Source organism: Erinaceus europaeus, chromosome 1 (assembly GCF_950295315.1).
Source record: "Erinaceus europaeus chromosome 1, mEriEur2.1, whole genome shotgun sequence".
Lineage (NCBI taxonomy): Eukaryota > Metazoa > Chordata > Mammalia > Eulipotyphla > Erinaceidae > Erinaceus > Erinaceus europaeus.
Window position 1 is genome coordinate 80,173,845 of NC_080162.1, and position 18,881 is coordinate 80,192,725.

Genomic DNA, 18,881 nt, shown 5'->3' on the forward strand with positions numbered 1-18,881 from the left:
TCCTATCCAACAATGATGACATCAATAATAACTACAATAAAACAAGGGCAACAAAAGAGAATAAATATATATAAAAAAAAATTTTCTACTTTACTAGACCAGTAAATTTTCTATTAGATTTCACCCTCTATGGGGAGTCTGGTGGTAGCGCAGTGGGTTAAGTGCATATGGCGCAAAACACAGGGACCGGCGTAAGAATCTCAGTTCGAGCCCCGGCTCCCCACCTGCAGAGGAGTCACTTCACAGGTGGTGAAGCAAGTCTGCAGGTGTCCATCTTTCTCTCACTCTCTCTGTCTTCCCCTCTTCTCTCCATTTCTCTCTGTCCTATCCAACAACAACCACAACAATAACTTCAACAATGAAAAAAACAAGGGCAACAAAAGGGAATGAATAAATAAATAAATAAATGTTAAAAAATAAATAAATAAATAAATATTTCACCCTCTAATCTATTTATCCATATATGGAAATTGGGCATTGACTATTAACAATCAAATCCAGAGCTAGATGGCAGAAATTTGGGAAGAGAATATTGTTGTCACAGGTAGAAAATAAACCAAATATTAAAACAGATGAATGGCTGAACTGATGCAAAGAAATAGTACTAAGAAAGTATAGACCCTGCCCTATATCAAAAGGTACACACTTCTGAAAACCCCAGATGTTATGAGAGAATAAAAACAAAGTATGAAAAATAGCAAGAAATGAGGTAAAATACTAATGTCACAGTTTTAAAAAAATTACCTCTTAAGGCTTTCATGGGAAATGTTAATTAGTAAAATAAATTCAAGATTTAACTTGAAAGATGCTTCTGCTGTTAGTAGAATCACAGAAAGAAAAGAGATCATTCAAGACTGAAGCCAGGCTAGGTTATATTACTTTTGCAAAGTGCTGTTGAAGGTTATACTCCACATTAACCTGTGTTGTCACTTTTCCAACTGGAGTGTCACAAGTGGACTTCTGAGGAGTTCCAATTTCCTCTTCTGCATCTGCTCCCAAAAAGATCCTCTCATCAAAATCACCAACAGTTAAAACATACTCTTCGTATTCCTTATTCACTGCTTTGCTGAAAAAAAGAATTATTTTAAGCTGCTAGAAAAAAAAAAAAAACAAGTTACACAATAATTTTATCTTAACTAGAGGATAAAGTTAGTTTCCACAGCCTGGAAAAGTTGTTGATTTTTTAGTTACTGTTACTCTGCTCATCTAATGATTAGTTGAACCTAAGATCTGAGCATGGAAGAACAGTGAATTTGAAATATAAGCACATTATGAATTTGCCAACATTTGAGTAATGGAAGAATACAAAATGAAATATGCAAGTCATTGGGTTTATTTTTTAGAAAGTAGCTGGGATTGGAATGTGCTCATTCTTTCCCTCCCTCTTAAATTTTAATGGCTACAAGGGTTACCGCTGGGGCATCGTGCTGGGACTACGAATCCACTGATCCTGGTGGACATTTTTTCCTTTCCATTTCTTTTTACTAGGGCATTTTTTCCTTTCCAATATTTTTTGTATTATTTTACTATTATTTTTTTTATTAAAAACTGAAAGAGGACAGAGAGATAGAGGGAGAGAAAGATAAACACCTGCTTCACAACTGCTGAAGTGGGTCCCCTGCAAGTGGGGGGTGGGGTCTTGAACCTGGGTCCTTGAGTGTTGTAATATGTGTGCCATGGCTAGCCCTGAGATGAGCTCATTCTCAAGCATCAAATTAAAAAAAAGTATATTACATAAAGTATTAATGACTGTTTATTATTTGTCTGTTTTGTTTTTTATCAGAACACTGCTCAGCTCTAGTTGATGGTAGTACAAAGGGTTGAACCTAGGTCTTCAAAACTTTAGTCCTGAAAGTATTTTGCATAACCATTATGCTGTTTCCCCTTCCCTTAATGACTTTTTAAGTTAAATATAGTTAAAAAGGGGCCTGGTGGTGGCACATCTGATTGAGCTTACATGTCACAATACACAATGACCCGGGTTTGAGCCCAGAGTCCCTACTTGCAGAGAAAACTGTGAAGCAGTGTTACAAGTGCCTCTGTCTCCCTCCCTATTAACCCCTCTCCTCTCAGTTTCTGGCCATCTCTAGCCAATAAATAAATAAATAAAGATAAGTTAAAAAAAAAAAAAGAAAAAGAAATTCTCGGGAGTTGGGCAGTAGTGCAGCGGGTTAAACCCAGGTGGCACAAAAAGCAAGGACCGGCATAAGGATCCCGGTTCGAGCCCCGGCTCCCCACCTACAGGGGAGTAGCTTCACAGGCAGTGAAACAGATCTGCAGGTGTCTCTTTTTCTCTTCCCCTCTCTCTTCCCCTCCTCTCTCCATTTCTCTCTGTCCTGTCCAACAATGACGATATCAATAACAACAACAATAAAACAACAAGGACAACAAAGGGGAATAAATAAATATATATTAAAAAAAGAATTCTTAAAAAAAAAAATAAATAAATGTAGTTAAACAAAGTGTAGTGACAAAACCAACACAATGCATTAGTCTTGCAGATACTACTCAGATCAAAGCCACATGGTTACCTATTATCAGTAAAACTGGAAAGGTCCAGAAGGCATTCTCCTCTTAAGATCTGTGAAGAAAGTTATTTTGTAACATAAAGTTAAACATATTTACATACACACAAAATGACATTTAGCAAAATTTTCAGATTAATACACACAGAACAATTTCAAATATTTTTCCAGGCAAGTAAAATGTATTTAGCATGCAAACAAATTATTATTATTATTATTAGCCTCTGGGGTTATTACTGGACCTTGGTGTCTACAGGACAAATCCACTGCTCCTGGAGGCCATTTTCTCCGTTTTGTTGTTGTTACTGTTGGATAGGACAGAGTGAAATCAAGAGAGATGGGGAAGTGGTCTGGGAGGTGGCACAGTGGATAAAGCGTTGGATTCTTAAGCATGAGGTCCTGAGTTCAATCCCCGGCAGCACATGCATCAGAGTGATGTCTGGTTCTTTCTCTCTCTCCTATCATTTCTCATGAATAAATAAATAAAAATCCTTAAAAAGAGAGAGAGAGAGAAAGAGAGAGAGCAAGTGCGCGCACACAGAGGGGAAGAGAATGGCAGACACCTACAGACTTGCTACACCCCCAGAAAAGCAACACCCCTGCAGGTGCGGAGCCAGGCGCTTGAACTGGGATCCTTATGTACTTGCACTGCGTGCCATGTGTGCTTAACCCGCTGCATTACCGCCTGACCCCCACAAACAAATTATTTTTAAAAATCTAAAGTCCAGGGGTCGGGTGGTAGCGCAGCGGGTTAGCACACGTGGCGCAAAGCGCAAGGACTGGAGTAAGGATCTTGGTTCAAGCCCCGGCTCCCCACCTGCAGGGGAATCACTTCACAAGTGGTGAAGCCTGTCTGCAGGTGTCTATCTTTTTCTTCCCCTTTCTGTCTTCCCCTCCTCTCTCCATTTCTCTCTGTCCTATCCAACAACAAATGACATCAACAACAACAATAATAACCACAAGGCTACAACAACAAGGGCAACAAAAGGCGGGGGGGAAGGTCTCCAGGAGCAGTGGATTCATGGTGCAGGCACTGAGCCCCAGCAATAAGCCTGGAGGCAAAAAAAAAATCTAAAGTCCCAGAAATAATTTGTGTGGGTCGGGTGGTAGCACAGCGGGTTAAGCACACATGGCGCAGTGCAAGGACTGGTATAAGGATCCTGGTTTGAGCCCCTGGCTCCCCACATGTGTGTGGGGGGTCGCTTCACAAGCAGTGAAGCAGGTCTGCAGATGTCTGTCTTCCCCTCCTCTCTCAAGTTCTCTGTTCTATCTAACAACAACAATAACAACAACAACAACAACAACAAAAAAAAAATTCTAAAGTCCCAGTCTGGGAGGTGGTGCAGTGGATAAAGCATTAGACCTCAGTCATGAAGTTCTTAGCTCTATTTCCAGTGTTGTATGTGGAAGAATAATACTTTAGGGAGTCAGGCAGTAGCTCAGCAGGTTAAGCACAGGTGGCACAAACTGCAAGGATCCCGGTTTGAGCCCCCGGCTCCGCACCAGCAGGGGAGTCGCTTTACAAGCTGTGAAGCAGGCCTGCAGGTGTCTATTTTTCTCTCCCCTTTCTGTCTACTCCTCCTCTCTCCATTTCTTTCTGTCCTATCCAACAACAACGACATCGATAACAACAATAATAACTGCAATAATGAAACAATAAGGGCAACAAAAGGAGATAAGTAAATATTAAAAAATTTTAAAAAAGAACTATGGTCATTTTTATCAGTAACAACAAAATAGACTTAGACTCCTTTGTGGGCCCCCATAGGACCTTACCCTCAACTTGGATCAATAATGGTAGAGATGTTCCATCTTCTGAAAGGAGGATGGACAACATACTCTGTGCTACACCTGAGGAAAATGGGTCGATACTGGGGCAGTATGAATGTTCCTACTCATGACCACAGAATGTGAGCTCTGATCTAGAGGGATGCAGAGGTCACACAGGATCCTAAGCTAATTACGGGCCCCAGATCACATCAAATCGATGGGGTTTACAGTCAACAATATTTATACCCCTTTCCCATATTTGGGAGCTACTCTCTTCCCTGATCCAGCTTTCTGGTCCTTTTCCCAGCCATGACATCATCTCCCCAGACAATAATTAGGATCCACTTGCATATCAGATTTCAGGCTTAGGCAAAAAACAAACAAACAAAAAAACTAGTATAGTACAGGCCCTTTGAAATATAACTAAAATATGCCTACTAGCTATCTATAAAATGGAGGACCCCCCAACTCTTCATCTGCACTATTCTAGCCTTTTAGGTCTATGATTGTTCAACAATTTGTTTGGCTTCGTATGTTAACTCTCTTTTCAGCCACCAGTTTCCAGATGCTAGCAGGATGCGACCAGACTTCCCTGAACAGACAACCCCACCAATGTGCCTTGGAGCTCTGCCTCCCCAGAGCCCTTCCCCACTAGGGAAAGAGAGAGGCAGGCTGGGAGTATGGATCGCCCATGTTCAGCAGGGAAGCAATTACAGAAGCCAGACCTTCAACGTTCTGCATCCCACAATGATCTTGGGTCCATACTCCCAGAGGGTTAAAGAATAAGAAAACTATCATGGCGGGAGTTGGGCAGTAGCGCAACAGGTTAAGCACAGGTGGCCCGAAGCGCAAGGACCGGCTTTAGGATCCCAGTTCAAACCCCCCGCTCCTCACCTGCAGGGGAGTCACCTCACAAGAAAGCTATCATGGGAGGGGATGGGATATGGAGGTCTGGTGGTGGGAATTGTGCGAAGCTGTATCCCTCTTATCCTATGGTTTTGTCAATGTTTCTTTTTTATAAATAAAAAATTTTTTTAAAAAAGAACTAGAGGTGGGGCTAGGGATAGAGGAAAATCTTTCAGAATTAGGACAGGGATTACTGTAGATTTATAATAAATAACAGGGAATAAGAAAAAAATGATATTCTGGTTCTCTTCTCTTTTTCTCTCACATAAGTAAATACATTAAGTAAGTTGTAGTGTAGATGTAACCAATAATAGACAAGGAAGTATAGTGATAGTAGATTAGAAAACATATTAAGAAAAATAAACAAAACAGAAAACAAAGACAAATGGAATGTCTAAACATGTTGGGTCAGAACTGGGTCAGACTACTCTGCAGAGTGAAATATTCCACCCCGTAAACAATGTACCTGCTAATTGAAAGTGTCATTATTATTTATGGTGGTGGGTTGCAATATCCCCTGTAATTGTAACTGCAAGAGCTAACTGCTTTGAATTTTGCTTCTGTACTTCCTGGTTTGCTTACTTGTGCTTACAGACTTGGAACAGACTATAACAGGCAGTTTAACCCAAGGTTGGGGCCAAGCATTTTCTCTGGAGTATTCCAGGCTCTGGCCCACTGGTGTGATAAACTTCCCTTATTTCTGCCCATCTTGGTCTCCATCTCATTATTGGCTTAACAAAGTGAGTCTTAAAAATAAATATTTTTAGGGAGCAGGGCAGTAGCACAGCGGGTTAAGAGCATATGGCACAAAGTGTAAGGGCCAGGGATCCTGGTTCAAGCCCCCAACTCCCCACCTGCAGGGGGTGCAGTGACAGGTCTGCAGGTGTCTAGCTTTCTCTCCTCCTCTTTGTAAATATATTTGCAGAAAGGTAATAGTAGAATAACTAAAAGAAAAGTTTGAGTAAAAGAACCCAGTTTGATAAAACTTCATGTTAACAAAAACATATTTGCACATAAAGGAATCATACTAATGACCTAATGCAAACACCCTCCATCACCACTTTAAAAAAAAAAAAAAGAAAAACTCAAGGCCTAAACTAAATTAAATAGCTCAATCTTGGCGAAATAAGCTGGGTTGAAAGATCCTCAATAGGGGCTGGGTTGTGGTGCAACTGGTTGAGCACACATATTACATTGCACAAGGATCCAGGTTTGAGCCCCGGGTCCCCAACTGCAAGGGGAAAGCTTTGCAAGTGGTGAAGCAGTGCTGCAGGTCAGTCTCTCTGTCGCTCTTCCTCATTATTCCCCTCATCCCTCTCGAATTCTGGCTATCTCTATCCAATAAATAAATAAAGATAATAAAACATTTTTTTAAAAAGTAAGATCCTCAGTAGAGTAATAAGCCAGCTATTAAGTGTAGAAATAGCTAAGGAAGTCACTGGAAAAAAAATTTCAGAATGTGTGTAGGTAGCCTGCAAGGAGTTACAACAGAAAAGATTTTTCTACTCTATTTATATAAAATTAAAGCTACTATATATTGCATTGTCTTACTTGTAGCAAATCAGCAGTTACTCAAATAAATTGTAGAAGTATCGTATCATAGATTACCCACTACTATATTGTTAATTTTTTTTGTAATTTTTTTCTCAGGTTTACTCTGATGGTCTGTTCTTTATAATCATGATAATTTTTTAAATATTTATTTATTTTATTAATGAAGGGGCTGTAAAAGAGAATCAGAGCATCACTCTGCCATATATGATACCAAGGATCAAACTAGGAACCTCATTCCTGAAAATCCAACACCTTATTTACTCGCCCCCTCTGGGCTGTGATCATAAAGCAATTCTATATCACAGAAGAGAATGAAACTGAGGACCCAACTCTAAGTCCTATAATGCCAGGAACTTGCTTAGAGTACTACTATTGGCTGTTACTGCTGATCCCTAAAAATTCAGTCATTTATTATAAATACAGTACCTTCCTGTCAAAGAGCTTTGAAATATACGGCTTAAAGTAGTGCTCTTTTATTCCTTTTGCTTCTACGAGAAGTCCATCATGCAGCTCACAGAGCACAGCAATGATGCAGGGTGGTTCTTCTAAAGTCCTAAAGTCAGCTGTCTGGAAATCTGATGGTAAACCTAGTTTGACATGATATAAAGAGTAATGGGGTTAAAATACACAGAGATGATTTTTAAAACTTATTTTTCAAAAACTGACAATCTGTTTTTAACAATAAATTAGGATTCACCTTTAAAGGATGGATTTAGCAAGTCTCGTCTGTTTGGACATGTAACAGCATTGGCAAAAATCAGATCCAAGCAGCACAGAAGTAAATGGTAAGAGTTTACTAAATCATCTCCAATCATACGAAAATTACCTTGGAAGAGGAAAAAGAAAAAAAAAATAATAAAGACACAATAACCAGAACTTCTTCTGTCAAACAGCACTAAGTTCCTATGATAGAAATATAAAAACATTAAAGTGTTACCTTACCTTTAGTATAAACAAAGAGTGTCCAACAAAAATTAAAGAGATCCTTAACACTGCAAGGAATCCTCCTAAAAGGGGAAACGTTATTTTTATCGGATTAGTTTGCCCAATATCACTCTACATTTGTCACTTAAATTGAAGTAGAAAATAAAAATAACAAATGGTAAACTTAAACTACATATGATTCCACAAAGATTCATTAAATGAAGGTTAAGTAAGCCTTCAAATCTGCATAAAATAATCATAGTGAAATAACTAAAAGTATTATTTTGAATTCCCAGATGTGGGTAATTACAAATGGATTTAAAAGAAGTTTAAGTCTTTTGCAACTGGATAAGTCTGGTAAAAAATAGATTAGAAATATAGATTTCTTTAATAAGTCTGTGTCATGATTTTTATACCAATTATATAAGAATTAAGGGCCTTACCTCTGCTTCCTGCTTCGTGGTAACTTTGGTAGCTCTTCATATGGATTTTGAAATATATCTAAAAAAATTGGTTCAAACTTTTTGAAGATAACAGTAGATACCTCAAAATTTCTTTCTAACCTTTCTATACGTTCACGAAATTCTTGTGGCAGGTTCGACATATCCATCCATTTCTTCATTTTACTGAAGAACTGTATTAAACTAAAAAGAAAACAAAAAGCAGCTTTAAAATGAGTCCATATAATGAATTTAAAAAAGCAGCAGACTGTCTTTGGACTCGAATTACAAATCTTTCCTAGAATTCCCAATCCCTTAAAATAAATACCCTCGGGACTCGGGAGGTAGTGCACATGGCGCAAAGCACAAGTAACAGCATAAGGATCCTAGTTCAAGCCCCCGGTTCCCCACCTGTAGGGGAGTCGCTTCACAAGCGGTGAAGCAGGTCTGCAGGTGTCTATCTTTCTCCCCCTCTCTCTTGTCTGCCCCTCCTCTCTCCATTTCTCTCTGTCTTACCCAACAATGATGACATCAACAACAACAATAATTACAATAAAACAAGGGCAACAAAAGGAAATAAATGAATAAATATTTAAAAATAAATAAATACCCTCTAGGCTCAGCCTGTTCAGAGCACCAACTTGTTTGAGCCTGGCCCCACTACACTGGAAGAAACTTCAATGCTGTGCTCTCTTCCTCTGCCTTCATCTCTGTATCTGAAAAAGTCATCTTGGAGTGATGAGGTGACAATAAAATTCAAAAACAAACAAATATACATACATACATCATCTTGAATGCCTGAGGCCCCAAGGGCCATGGATATGTGAACCTTGACACTATTTTGTGCTAGAGTTAAGCAATGCTCTGTTTTCTGTCTCTTCTCTCATACTAAAACAAAGTAGCTTAGGAGGTGGTGAAATGCATATAGCATGAGGTTCCAAGTTTGACCCCCTGTACTGAGTATATGAGCATCAGAGAGAAGACTAAGAGAAAATAAGGGAGAAACAGGAGTGATACTCTGATTCTCATATAAATAAATTAATGTTTGTTGAGATAAGAGTATGAACATTCCACTGGCATATGTGATGCTGGGGACTGAATTTGGGATCCCATGCTTGAGAATCCAAGGTTCTATTCACTGTGCCACTGGGGCTGGGAAGGAAGCATAATAATTATACAAAAAGTCAGGCTAGGGAATCGGGTGGTACTGTAGTGGGTCAAGTGCACCGGGCACAAAGTGCAAGGCCCAGTATTCTTTTTTTTTTCCTCCAGGGTTATTGCTGGGCTCGGTGCCTGCACCATGAATCCACCGCTCCTGGAGGCCATTTTTTCCCCCTTTTGTTGCCCTTGTTGTAGCTTCGTTGTGGTTATTATTATTGCCCTTGTTGGATAGGACAGAGAGAAATGGAGAGAGGAGGGGAAGACAGAGAGGAGGAGAGAAAGATAGACACCTGCAGACCTGCTTCACCGCCCGTGAAGCGACTCCCCTGCAGGTGGGGAGCCGGGGGCTCGAACCGGGATCCTTACGCCGGTTCCTGCGCTTTGCGCCACATGCGCTTAACCCACTGTGCCACCGCCCGACCCCCAGGACCAGTATTCTTATGCAGGTCCTTGCACTTTGTGCCACGCGCACTTAACCCGCTGCACTACTACTGCCTGACTCCCGGCTGGTTTCTTTAGCAATTACTTTTTGCTTAGCAATTATTAGTCAATTTTTAGTAGTGTTTTAATTAAAAAAAATTTTTTAAATTTATTTATTGGATAGAGACAGTCAGAAATCGAGAGGCAAGGGGGGGATAGAAAGGGTGAGAGACAGAGAGACATCTGGGGTCTCGAACCTAGGTCCTTGCACACTGTAACATGTGTGCTCAACCAGGTGTACCACCACCTGGCCTCAATTATTATTATTTTTGCCTCCAGGGTTATTGTTGGGGCTCAGTGCCTGCACCACGAATTCACTGCTCCTGGAGACCATTTTTCCCCTTTTGTTGCCCTTGTTGTATTTTTATTGTTGTTATTGATGTTGTCATTGTTAGGACAGAGAGAAATGGAGAGCGGAGGGGAAGACAGAGAGGGGGAGAGAAAGACAGACACCTGCAGACCTGCTTCACCACCTGTGAAGTTACTCCCTGCAGGTGGGGAGCCGGGGGCTCGAACCAGGATTCTTACTCCAGTCCTTGAGCTTCGCGCCACGTGCACTTAACCTGCTGTGCTACTGCCCGACTCCCGGTTTTTAGGCACTTTAATGTGTGTCCTCTACCAGGTGCACCATAGGCTGGCCCCCTAATAGAGTTTCATTCGAAAAGCAAGTAACTATCTATAGTTATATCTAGGGAAATAGCTCAGTTGGAACCAGAAAGGTACTCTGGCTTCTCTTTCTCTCATGTGAAACTCTTTATCTCACATGGAATAAAATCAATCTTAAGCAAAAATAACAACTTAGAAAAATGTAAGAGAAAGATGGGAGTCAGGAGATAGCTGACCTGATAAAAGATGGGCAAGGCCCTGCACTCAAACTACAACACTACATAGGAGCATCATGATGACACCAGGGGAGCTTCCCCTCCACATACGGTGGAGCAGTGCTGTGGTGTCTCTTCTTCTATGAGTGTACAAGCTTATCTATCTGGAAAAAAAAAAAGAAAAAGAAAAGAAAAAACTTGCCCTGAGAGCAGTGGAATCATATATGCTCATGGTCCTAGTGTGAAGAAAAAAAAAGAAAAGAAAGAAAAATAAAAGTCAGAATTTGAGGGAGAATATGATAATTGGGAAAGGATATCTACTGGCTAATAAATTTAGAAAATAATGAAGTTAAATGATATAGAACAGAGAAATTCTAAATTTAAACTCTAAATTTAAATTTAGGACTTATAAAACAATGTCTGAAAACTCAAAGTGCTTTACCTTAATTTAGCTGAACGAAGTATTCTAGTAAGTGAAACACAATTTCCTTCCATGATACCCTTTCCCACTGTGGGAATAATGCTTTTGCGGCATGCAACATATAATGAACATGCCAACCAGTGCATAACTTCTCCCTGTCAGGCAAAAGACAAACAAAAGTAGAAAAATCATGTTAAAATATTTGAATTCTAGAACCCAAAAGAAATGTTAGAATTACCTGGTTTACTTTTCATACTACATCTGACAGACCAGAGAGAGGTGAAGATATTTGTCTAATGTTACAAAATTTAATTAATTGCAATAATGCATACAAAATTCCTTACTCTCAGGTTGGGAAGACAGAATCATGGTTATGCCTGAGGCTCCAAGGCCCCAGGTACAATTCCCAGTACTACCTTTAGCCAGAGCTGAGTAGTGTTCTGATTAAAAAAACTTGAACAATGGCAGGAGTAGAAAGCATAGTGTTTATGCAAAGAGACTCTCATGCCTGAGGCTCCAAAGTCCCTGGTTCAATCCCCCGCCCCACCATAAGCCAGAGCTAAGCAGTGCTCTAGTTACTAAGAAAATAAAATGAACAAAAACAACTTTTTTCAACCCATCTAGCATTCTTAATTAGTATTAATCTAAAGCTAGATCTCTCACCACTCTCTCTCTCTCTGTCTCCAGGGTTATAGCTGGGGCTTGATGTCTGCACTACGAATCCACTGATGCTGGAGGCTATTTTTTCCCTTTTGTTGCCCTTGTTGGTTATCATTGTTGTTATTATTGCTGTCCATGTTGGATAGGACAGAGAGAAATGGAAGAGGAGGGGAAGACAGAGAGCGAGAGAGAAAGACACCTGCAGACCTGCTTCACTGCCTGTGAAGCGACTCCCCTGCAGGTGGGGAGCTGGGGGCTCGAACCGGGATCCTTATGCAGGTCAGTGCGCTTTGCGCCATGTGCGTTTAACCTGCTGTGCTACCACCCGGCCCCTTAAGCCTGTATATTAAATTCTCTTAAAAATTTCTCAGGGGGGAGTCGGGCTGTAGCGCAGCGGGTCAAGCGCAGGTGGCGCTAAGCACAAGGACCCGCATAAGGATCCTGGTTCAAGCCCTGGCTCCCCACCTGCAGGGGTGTCGCTTCACAAGCGGTGAAACAGGTCTGCAGGTGTCTTTCTCTCCCTGTCTTCCCCCTCCCCTCTCCATTTCTCTCTGTCCTATCCAACAACAATAATAACTACAACAATAAAACAACAAGGGCAACAAAAGGGAATAAATAAATAAAAATAAATATTAAAAAATTTCTCAGGGGGCTGGGTGGTAGCACAGTGGGTTAAGGTCAGGTGGCACAAAGTGCGAGGACTGGGGTAAGGATCCCGGTTTGAGCCCCCAGCTCCCCACCTACAGGGGAGTCACTTCACAAGTGGTGAAGCAGGTCTGCAGGTGTCTTTCTCTCCCCTCTCTGTCTTCCCCCTCTCTCCATTTCTCTCTGTCCTATCCAACAACAAACAACAGCTATAACAACAATAACAACTATAAGGGCAACAAAGTGGGAACAATGGCCCCCAGGAGCAGTGGATTCGTAGTGCAGGCACCGAGCTCCAGCAATAACTCTGGAGGCAAAAAAAAAAAAAAAAACTCAGTAATAACTTTCCCATTAAAAAAAAAAAAGGGTCTTGGGAGTCGGGCGGTAGCGCAGCGGGTTAAGCGCAGGTGGCGCAAAGCGCAAGGACTGGCGTAAGAATCCTGGTTCAAGACCCCGGCTCCCCACCTGCAGGGGAGTTGTTTCACAGGCAGTGAAGCAGGTCTGCAGGTGTCTGTCTCTCCCCCTCTCTGTCTTCCACTCCTCTCTCCATTTCTCTCTGTCCTATCCAACAACAACGACATCGACATCAATAACAACAATAAAACAAGGGCAACAAAAGGGAATAAATATTTTTAAAAAATGGTCTTGTTGATGCTGAAGTCTCTACAATTCCAGTCTTTTTTTTTCTTTAAGCTTTTTAAAATAATTATTTAACTTGACAAGACAGAGAGAAATTGAGAAGACAGCGAGTTAGAAAGACACCTGTAGACCTGCTCACCGATTGTGATGCTTTCCCCTGCAGTTAGGGACTGGGGGTTTAAACCTAGTGCATGGTAATATGTGCATTTAACCAGGTGCACCACTTCCTGCCCTCTACAATTCTGTCTTATGGGTGTTTTTTTTTTTTTTAATATAGTTTAGCAGAAAATGGAAAGAACAGAAAAAATGGCAAGCAAATCACACATAAAAAATAATATTGGTGTGGGGGGACAGCATAATGGTTAAAAAATAATATTGGTGTGGGGGGACAGCATAATGGTTATGCAAAATGACTTTCATGCCTAAACTCTGAACTCCCAGGTTCAATCTCCAGCACTACCATAAGCTAGAGTTGAGCAATGTTCTGGTAAACACACTAGAGAGGTGGCTCACTCGTAGGGTACCTGCACTGCCATGTGTGTGCTTGACCTAGTGCTGGTTCTGTGGTCAGTCTCTCTGAATGGTGTGGCCAGAGTCTCTCTCTCTAAATGGAGAAGTATGCTGTAAGTGGAAAATTACGTATGTGCTTGGGCATGGTTCCACAAACAAAAAAGGGGGAAATTTAAGAATCTGCATTTTTATTTTTTATTTTTCTCCCCTTATAAGAGTGAACATAGCTAAATATTTTTAGTGAATGGAATAAGACCTTAATGGTAGGTCTTATAAATATTATATATAGTTTCTGAACTCAAGGAACTCCAAATCTAGAGCTTAGAGGAATGATATGGTTATCTGTAACAGGTGAGATATATGCTTTAAAATAAAAAGTCTAGAAGATAAAAGTGTTATAGGGGAATATAGCATAACAACTAATTTTACTAGAGGTTAGGGCAGGACTCACAAAAAGAATAAAACAGTTAAGTAGTAAAACATCAAAATGTAAGGAGAGCAGGGTTAAAGGGAAATAAATGTATGTTAAGTAGGAAGTTTTCAGGGAGACTTGAGACAGGACCAGGAGGAATAAAGTCATTAAATGTTTTGCTTTAGCCTCCAGGGTTATCACTACAAATCCACTGTTCCCGGCAGCCATTTTTTTCTTTTAATAATATTTTTTTATCTTTTTTTTTTTTAAAGGTTTTGTTTATTTATTAATGAGGAAGATAGGAGGAGAGAAAGAACCAGACATCACTCTGGTAAATGTGCTGCCGGGGATTGTCTTCAGGACCTCATGCTTTAGAGTCCAGTGCGCCACCTCCACGAAGACCTATTTTTTAATTATCTTTATTCACTGGATCGACAGCCAGAAATCGAGAGGGTAGGGGGCAACAGAGAGAAAGAGAGACACCTGCAGACCTGCTTCACCACTCACAAAGCTTTATCTCTGCAGGTGGGGCCTGGGAGCTCAAATCCAGGTCCTTGTGCACATTTTAACCTGAGCATTCAACTAGGTGAGCCACAACCCAGTCCCCCCCTTTTTTTCTTTTCTACTTTATTATATAAAATAGAGAGAAACTGAGGGAGGAGGGGGAGACAAAGAGGGAGAGACAGACATCTGCAGACCTGCTTCACTGCTTATTTGGCAACCCCCTTTGCAGATGTTGGGCTCTAAAGCATGAGGCTCTGAGTTCCCTGGTATCACATGTAGCAGAGTGATCTTCTGGTTCTCTCTTTTTCTTCAGTCTCAAATAAATAAACATATGTTTTTATTTTTTAAAACATATTTTTAAAATCTCCCTATTCTTCCCTCAATTTTCCAGTCATGCAGGTCACTGTTACTCAGTCTTAACAGATTAACATGTTTCTCTGATGTACTTTCCCTTCATATTTAGACACACAGATATCTCCAAATTTCCAAGTCTGTCTTTTGTCTAGAAATTATTTCACTAGAAAGTCAGTGGAGCACTGTGTTTAAGTTGGAGCCATAGGTCATGAAAGTCTGACTATCATGCCACTCTGAAGTACTCTGCTGAAATACCTTGTCTTGTTTTTTACATTTGGGCTTAGAATTGCCTGTATTCCTCCAATACTTAGCAGAAAAACCCTGGGGCAAGGCAATTCTCTGGGCATTGATATTATTTTTTTGTCTCCAGGTTTATTACTGGGGCTCGGTGCCTGCAGTACGATTCCACTGCTCCTGGAGGCTATTTTTTTCCCTTCTTGTTGCTCTTGTTTATTTTTGTTGTTATTGCTGTTGTTAGATACGGCAGAGAGAAATGGAGAGAGGAGGGGAAGACAGAGGGGGAGAGAAAGACACCTGCAGACCTGCTTCACCACTTGTGAAGCGACTCCCCTGCAGATGGGGAGCCAGGGGCTCAAGCCAGGATCCTTAAGCCGGTCCTTGCGCTTAACCCAATGTGCTACCGCCAGGCGCTGGGCATTGATACTATTATTAGCAAAGCACTCACTGCCCTGCCATGTTCACAGGACTACCATGAGGATTCAATGCGAAAATGCTTAGGAAGAAGCTGGAGAGTGAACGACTAGCTTGGATGCTAATATGGTCTCTTTTAAGTTAAAAAAAAAAAAAAAGTCAAGGAAAATGGTGATAGTTTGCATTTATTATTTTACTTTATTGCCACCAGGGTTATTGCTGTGACTGGGTGCTGGCACAATTCCACCTCTCTCGGCGGCTTTCCCCCTCCATCTCTATTTTATTAGACAGGTCAGAGAGAAATTGAAAGGCAATAGGGGAAAGAGAAGCAAAGAGGAGGTGAGACAAGTGCAGACCTGCTTTTCAGCTGGTGAACCAGGGTCCTTCCTTGCGCTTGTTTCTGTGCACTTAACCCGCTGCGCTACCGCCCGTCCCCCAAGCACTTATTCTTATTTATTAGCAGATCGCAGCTCAGCAATGGTTTACGGTGGTGCGTTGAACTGAATCTGGGACCTCAGAGGCTCAGGCATGAAAATCTGTTTGCATAATCATTATGCTGTCTCCCCCACCCTCTGCTTTTATTTTACTCCGAGTCCAACGCGGTGCTGTGCACCAGGAAGCTCTGAGTCCAGCCAGTGCGAGGGCGGCCGCGATCTCGCTCTGGCTGTGCGGGGCGGTGCCGTCTCCCCGCCGAGCTGAACCTCTCCGGGGCTCAACTTCCCAGTCTGTGTTTTGGGGATCGCTGGACATGTTCGAACGAAATGAACTCGCCCGTCTACAGCGCCGAGCCGGAGAGACTTGGGTCACAATTAGAGCATTTTTAATAGCAAAGTTGACTGGAAGGCGAGTGGGCGCGGGGGTCTAGACTAAGGGACCCGGAGTCCACGGGGCGCTGCGGGGCGCCGGGTCCGCTGCTCTTCCGGACTTGACTTTCTCGCCTTAAAAGCCAAAAGGTGGGCTGAGCTGCACCCGCCCCTCAGGTGGGCGCTGCCCCACTCCCGCTAGGCTGCGACCCTGCACGGAGGGGAAGTTCCCCAACCCCGAAAGGAGGGCTCGCGTCGGGGCGCGTCGGGGCTGGTCCGGTCGGGTCGGGCCGGGGCGGGTCAGGGCGGGGCGGGGCGGGGGTGGGGCCAGGCGAGGGTCCGAACCCGCAGCCCCACCTGCGGCCGCTCACCTCTAGGCTGTAGTTGCCCCGGATGGCGGTGAAGTCGTCCAGGGCTTCGGCCGCGCTCCCCTCATCCAGGTTCAACTCCTGGCACAGGGCCTGCAGCGCCTCCCCGGCCGCGGCGATTACCGCCGCGCCGTCGGCGTGAGGCTCGTCCTCGAACATCCCCCTCGGGCGGCGCGGTCTCTGCACCCCGGCTTCTTTCTCCCCACAGAGCGCGCTACCCACAACCCCCCGCGCCAAAGCCCGCGAAAATCTTCGGTTGTAGGGCGACTCCGAAGCCACCGTCTGCCTCCGCGTTTCTCCTCAAAAAAAGTCCGTATCTTCCCTGGAGCTCTGGGTCGTCCCTCTCTGGAAATGCTACTAAGAGGTAGGTCTCGGACCCTGAAAGAAAGTTTGGACTTGGCCCTTGGCGAGCAGCGGTGGACCTAGGCACCCGGACAAATTGAAGCGGAGGGATTTGCCGTCAGCGCGCAGAGCCTGCTGGGAGTTGTAGTCCGTATTCTGTTTTGTAGGCACTCGTCTGTCATCAGCTTTTCAGACTGGCCATCTTGCAAAGTTTTCCTCGTTCATCAGTGAGCCCGGATTTGTCATTACCCCGGTGACGCCAAACACGATCCGAGATTTGTTTCTTGAGTTAGGAGATGGAATAAAGAAAAAAAATCAAACGACCCCATTCTCCGTGCGGTTTAGGGACAGACTCATTGCAGCCTCCAGCCCTAATGAGTGATAAAAGTTGAATGGCAGGGTGAGTGGGTCGAGTGTACTAGGGAACACCTCCTCACTTCATCATGATTGCTTAAGGGTGCTATACCTGGGCTGAGAATTGCACTAAGGGGACCCTTTGTCAGCTTCTAATGATTTGTCACAAGAAAGACGCTTCCGGCTTGGGGGTGGCAATGAACTGTTCTCCCAATTTACCTTCTTGCTTAACCCCTTAAAAACCAGACTGATCTCTTCAGAAGGTGAATGAGAGGTTTGGGGGTTGGCATAGTAGTTGGTGATCCAACTGTCAAGTGTTATTAACCAAACAAACATAAACTAGGAAATGTTGTTTTCTTTATTTTGGAGCTGAGATCTGGCCTCTGGATTTTCAGTTAAGACATATCGATCTATATAAATCTTTCTCTTTTCTTCTTTTTTAGTTACTTGATATTTCACCCTTTAATGTTTAGTCAATTACTAGTTTCTCTGACTTTCCCTTTTGCAGTGTTACAAAGGAAAATACTTTGAGTTTTCATTCTTCTTCTTTTTCTTCTCCTTCTCCTCCTCCTGCTCCTCCTCCTTCTTCTTCTCTTTCTCGATGGATGAAATACTTTATTCGATGTTTGGGGTAGTTAGCAGGAAAATAAAGCAAGGAAAACAAATAGGTCTACATCAGATTAAAAAAATTCTGCACATGGAGACAAACTTCCCACAAAGACAGAAAGGCAACCAAACAATTGGGAGAAGATATTTGCACATCATTTATCAGGGTTAAGACTAATACTGAAAATTTACAAAGAAATCATGCATCTCAATGACAACAAAAAATGAGAAAAGGTCTGAATGGACAGTTCTCTTAAAAAAAGGCATTCAGATGGACTACAAACAAAAATGTTCCATGCCACTGTAATGACAGGTTTTTTTTTTCATTTATTTATTTAATTTTCTTTATTGGGGGGTTAATGGCTTACAGTCAACAGTAAAATATAGTAGTTTGTACATGTGTAACATTTCTCAGTTTTCCACATAACAATTTAGCTTCCTCTGCCATCATGTTCCAGAACCACCCCAGAGACTTTTACTCCTTTATTTTTTTTATTAAATAAAGCAGAACTTGTCACTCCAGGCCCTACTTTTGGATTCTATCTAGATTTTGTCACTGGTTTTCAATAAACAGTATTTCCACACTCACCAAAAATAAATAAATATAAACCCAATCCATGCTCTTTGTTATTACTGATCCTTGTGCCTTTCTCCCCTATCTTGTGGATGCCTCCACCACTCCAATTTTTAGTTGTCTTCCCACTGATTTTATATTTTCTCTTACAATTCATTTCATATTTAGTGACTAGCCTAGTTTTCCTCAATCAGCATTTATGTCAGATCACTTCCTCAGATGTATTCAGTATTTAGGATTTCACTATTGCTGACTGAAAGAAATGTGTAGTTTAGCTTTGACATCTGTCAGATCCAGCCACACCTGTATGCTCTCCAACTTTATTTATTTATTTATTTATTTATTAGAGACAGAGAGAAACTGACAAGTGAAGGGAAAATAGAGAGGGAAAGAGACCTGCTTCACCACTTGTAAAGCTTTCCCCCTGCGGGTGGGCAAGACCAGGGGCTTGAAACCG

General features: G+C 42.1%; 2 protein-coding genes across 4 annotated transcripts in view; both read right to left on the reverse strand.

The window, feature by feature from the left end:
- The window catches only part of RBL1 (RB transcriptional corepressor like 1), a 49,381-nt gene extending 31,925 nt beyond the window's left edge, over window positions 1-17,456 (reverse strand). The window contains exons 1-8 of one of the 3 annotated variants that reach the window (XM_060189584.1): window positions 16,552-17,456; window positions 11,024-11,157; window positions 8,123-8,323; window positions 7,698-7,762; window positions 7,453-7,581; window positions 7,182-7,342; window positions 2,532-2,581; window positions 919-1,066 (exon numbers count right to left, since the gene is read on the reverse strand). In XM_060189584.1, coding sequence (XP_060045567.1) covers window positions 919-1,066; window positions 2,532-2,581; window positions 7,182-7,342; window positions 7,453-7,581; window positions 7,698-7,762; window positions 8,123-8,323; window positions 11,024-11,157; window positions 16,552-16,707 — 1,044 coding nt within the window. In that variant the 5' untranslated portion in view covers window positions 16,708-17,456. Of the gene's footprint in view, window positions 1-879; window positions 1,067-2,531; window positions 2,582-7,181; window positions 7,343-7,452; window positions 7,582-7,697; window positions 7,763-8,122; window positions 8,324-11,023; window positions 11,158-16,551 lie in introns of all 3 variants that reach the window. The other 2 variants (XM_007518440.3, XM_060189588.1) reach the window with 2 other exon arrangements.
- A 125-nt stretch (window positions 17,457-17,581) lies between these two features.
- Window positions 17,582-18,881, reverse strand: part of LOC132538074 (maestro heat-like repeat-containing protein family member 7) — a 38,293-nt gene continuing 36,993 nt past the window's right edge. Inside the window, exon 12 of the mRNA XM_060189627.1 lies at window positions 17,582-17,857. The gene's annotated coding sequence lies outside the window, so the exon portion shown is untranslated. The remainder of the gene's footprint in view (window positions 17,858-18,881) is intronic.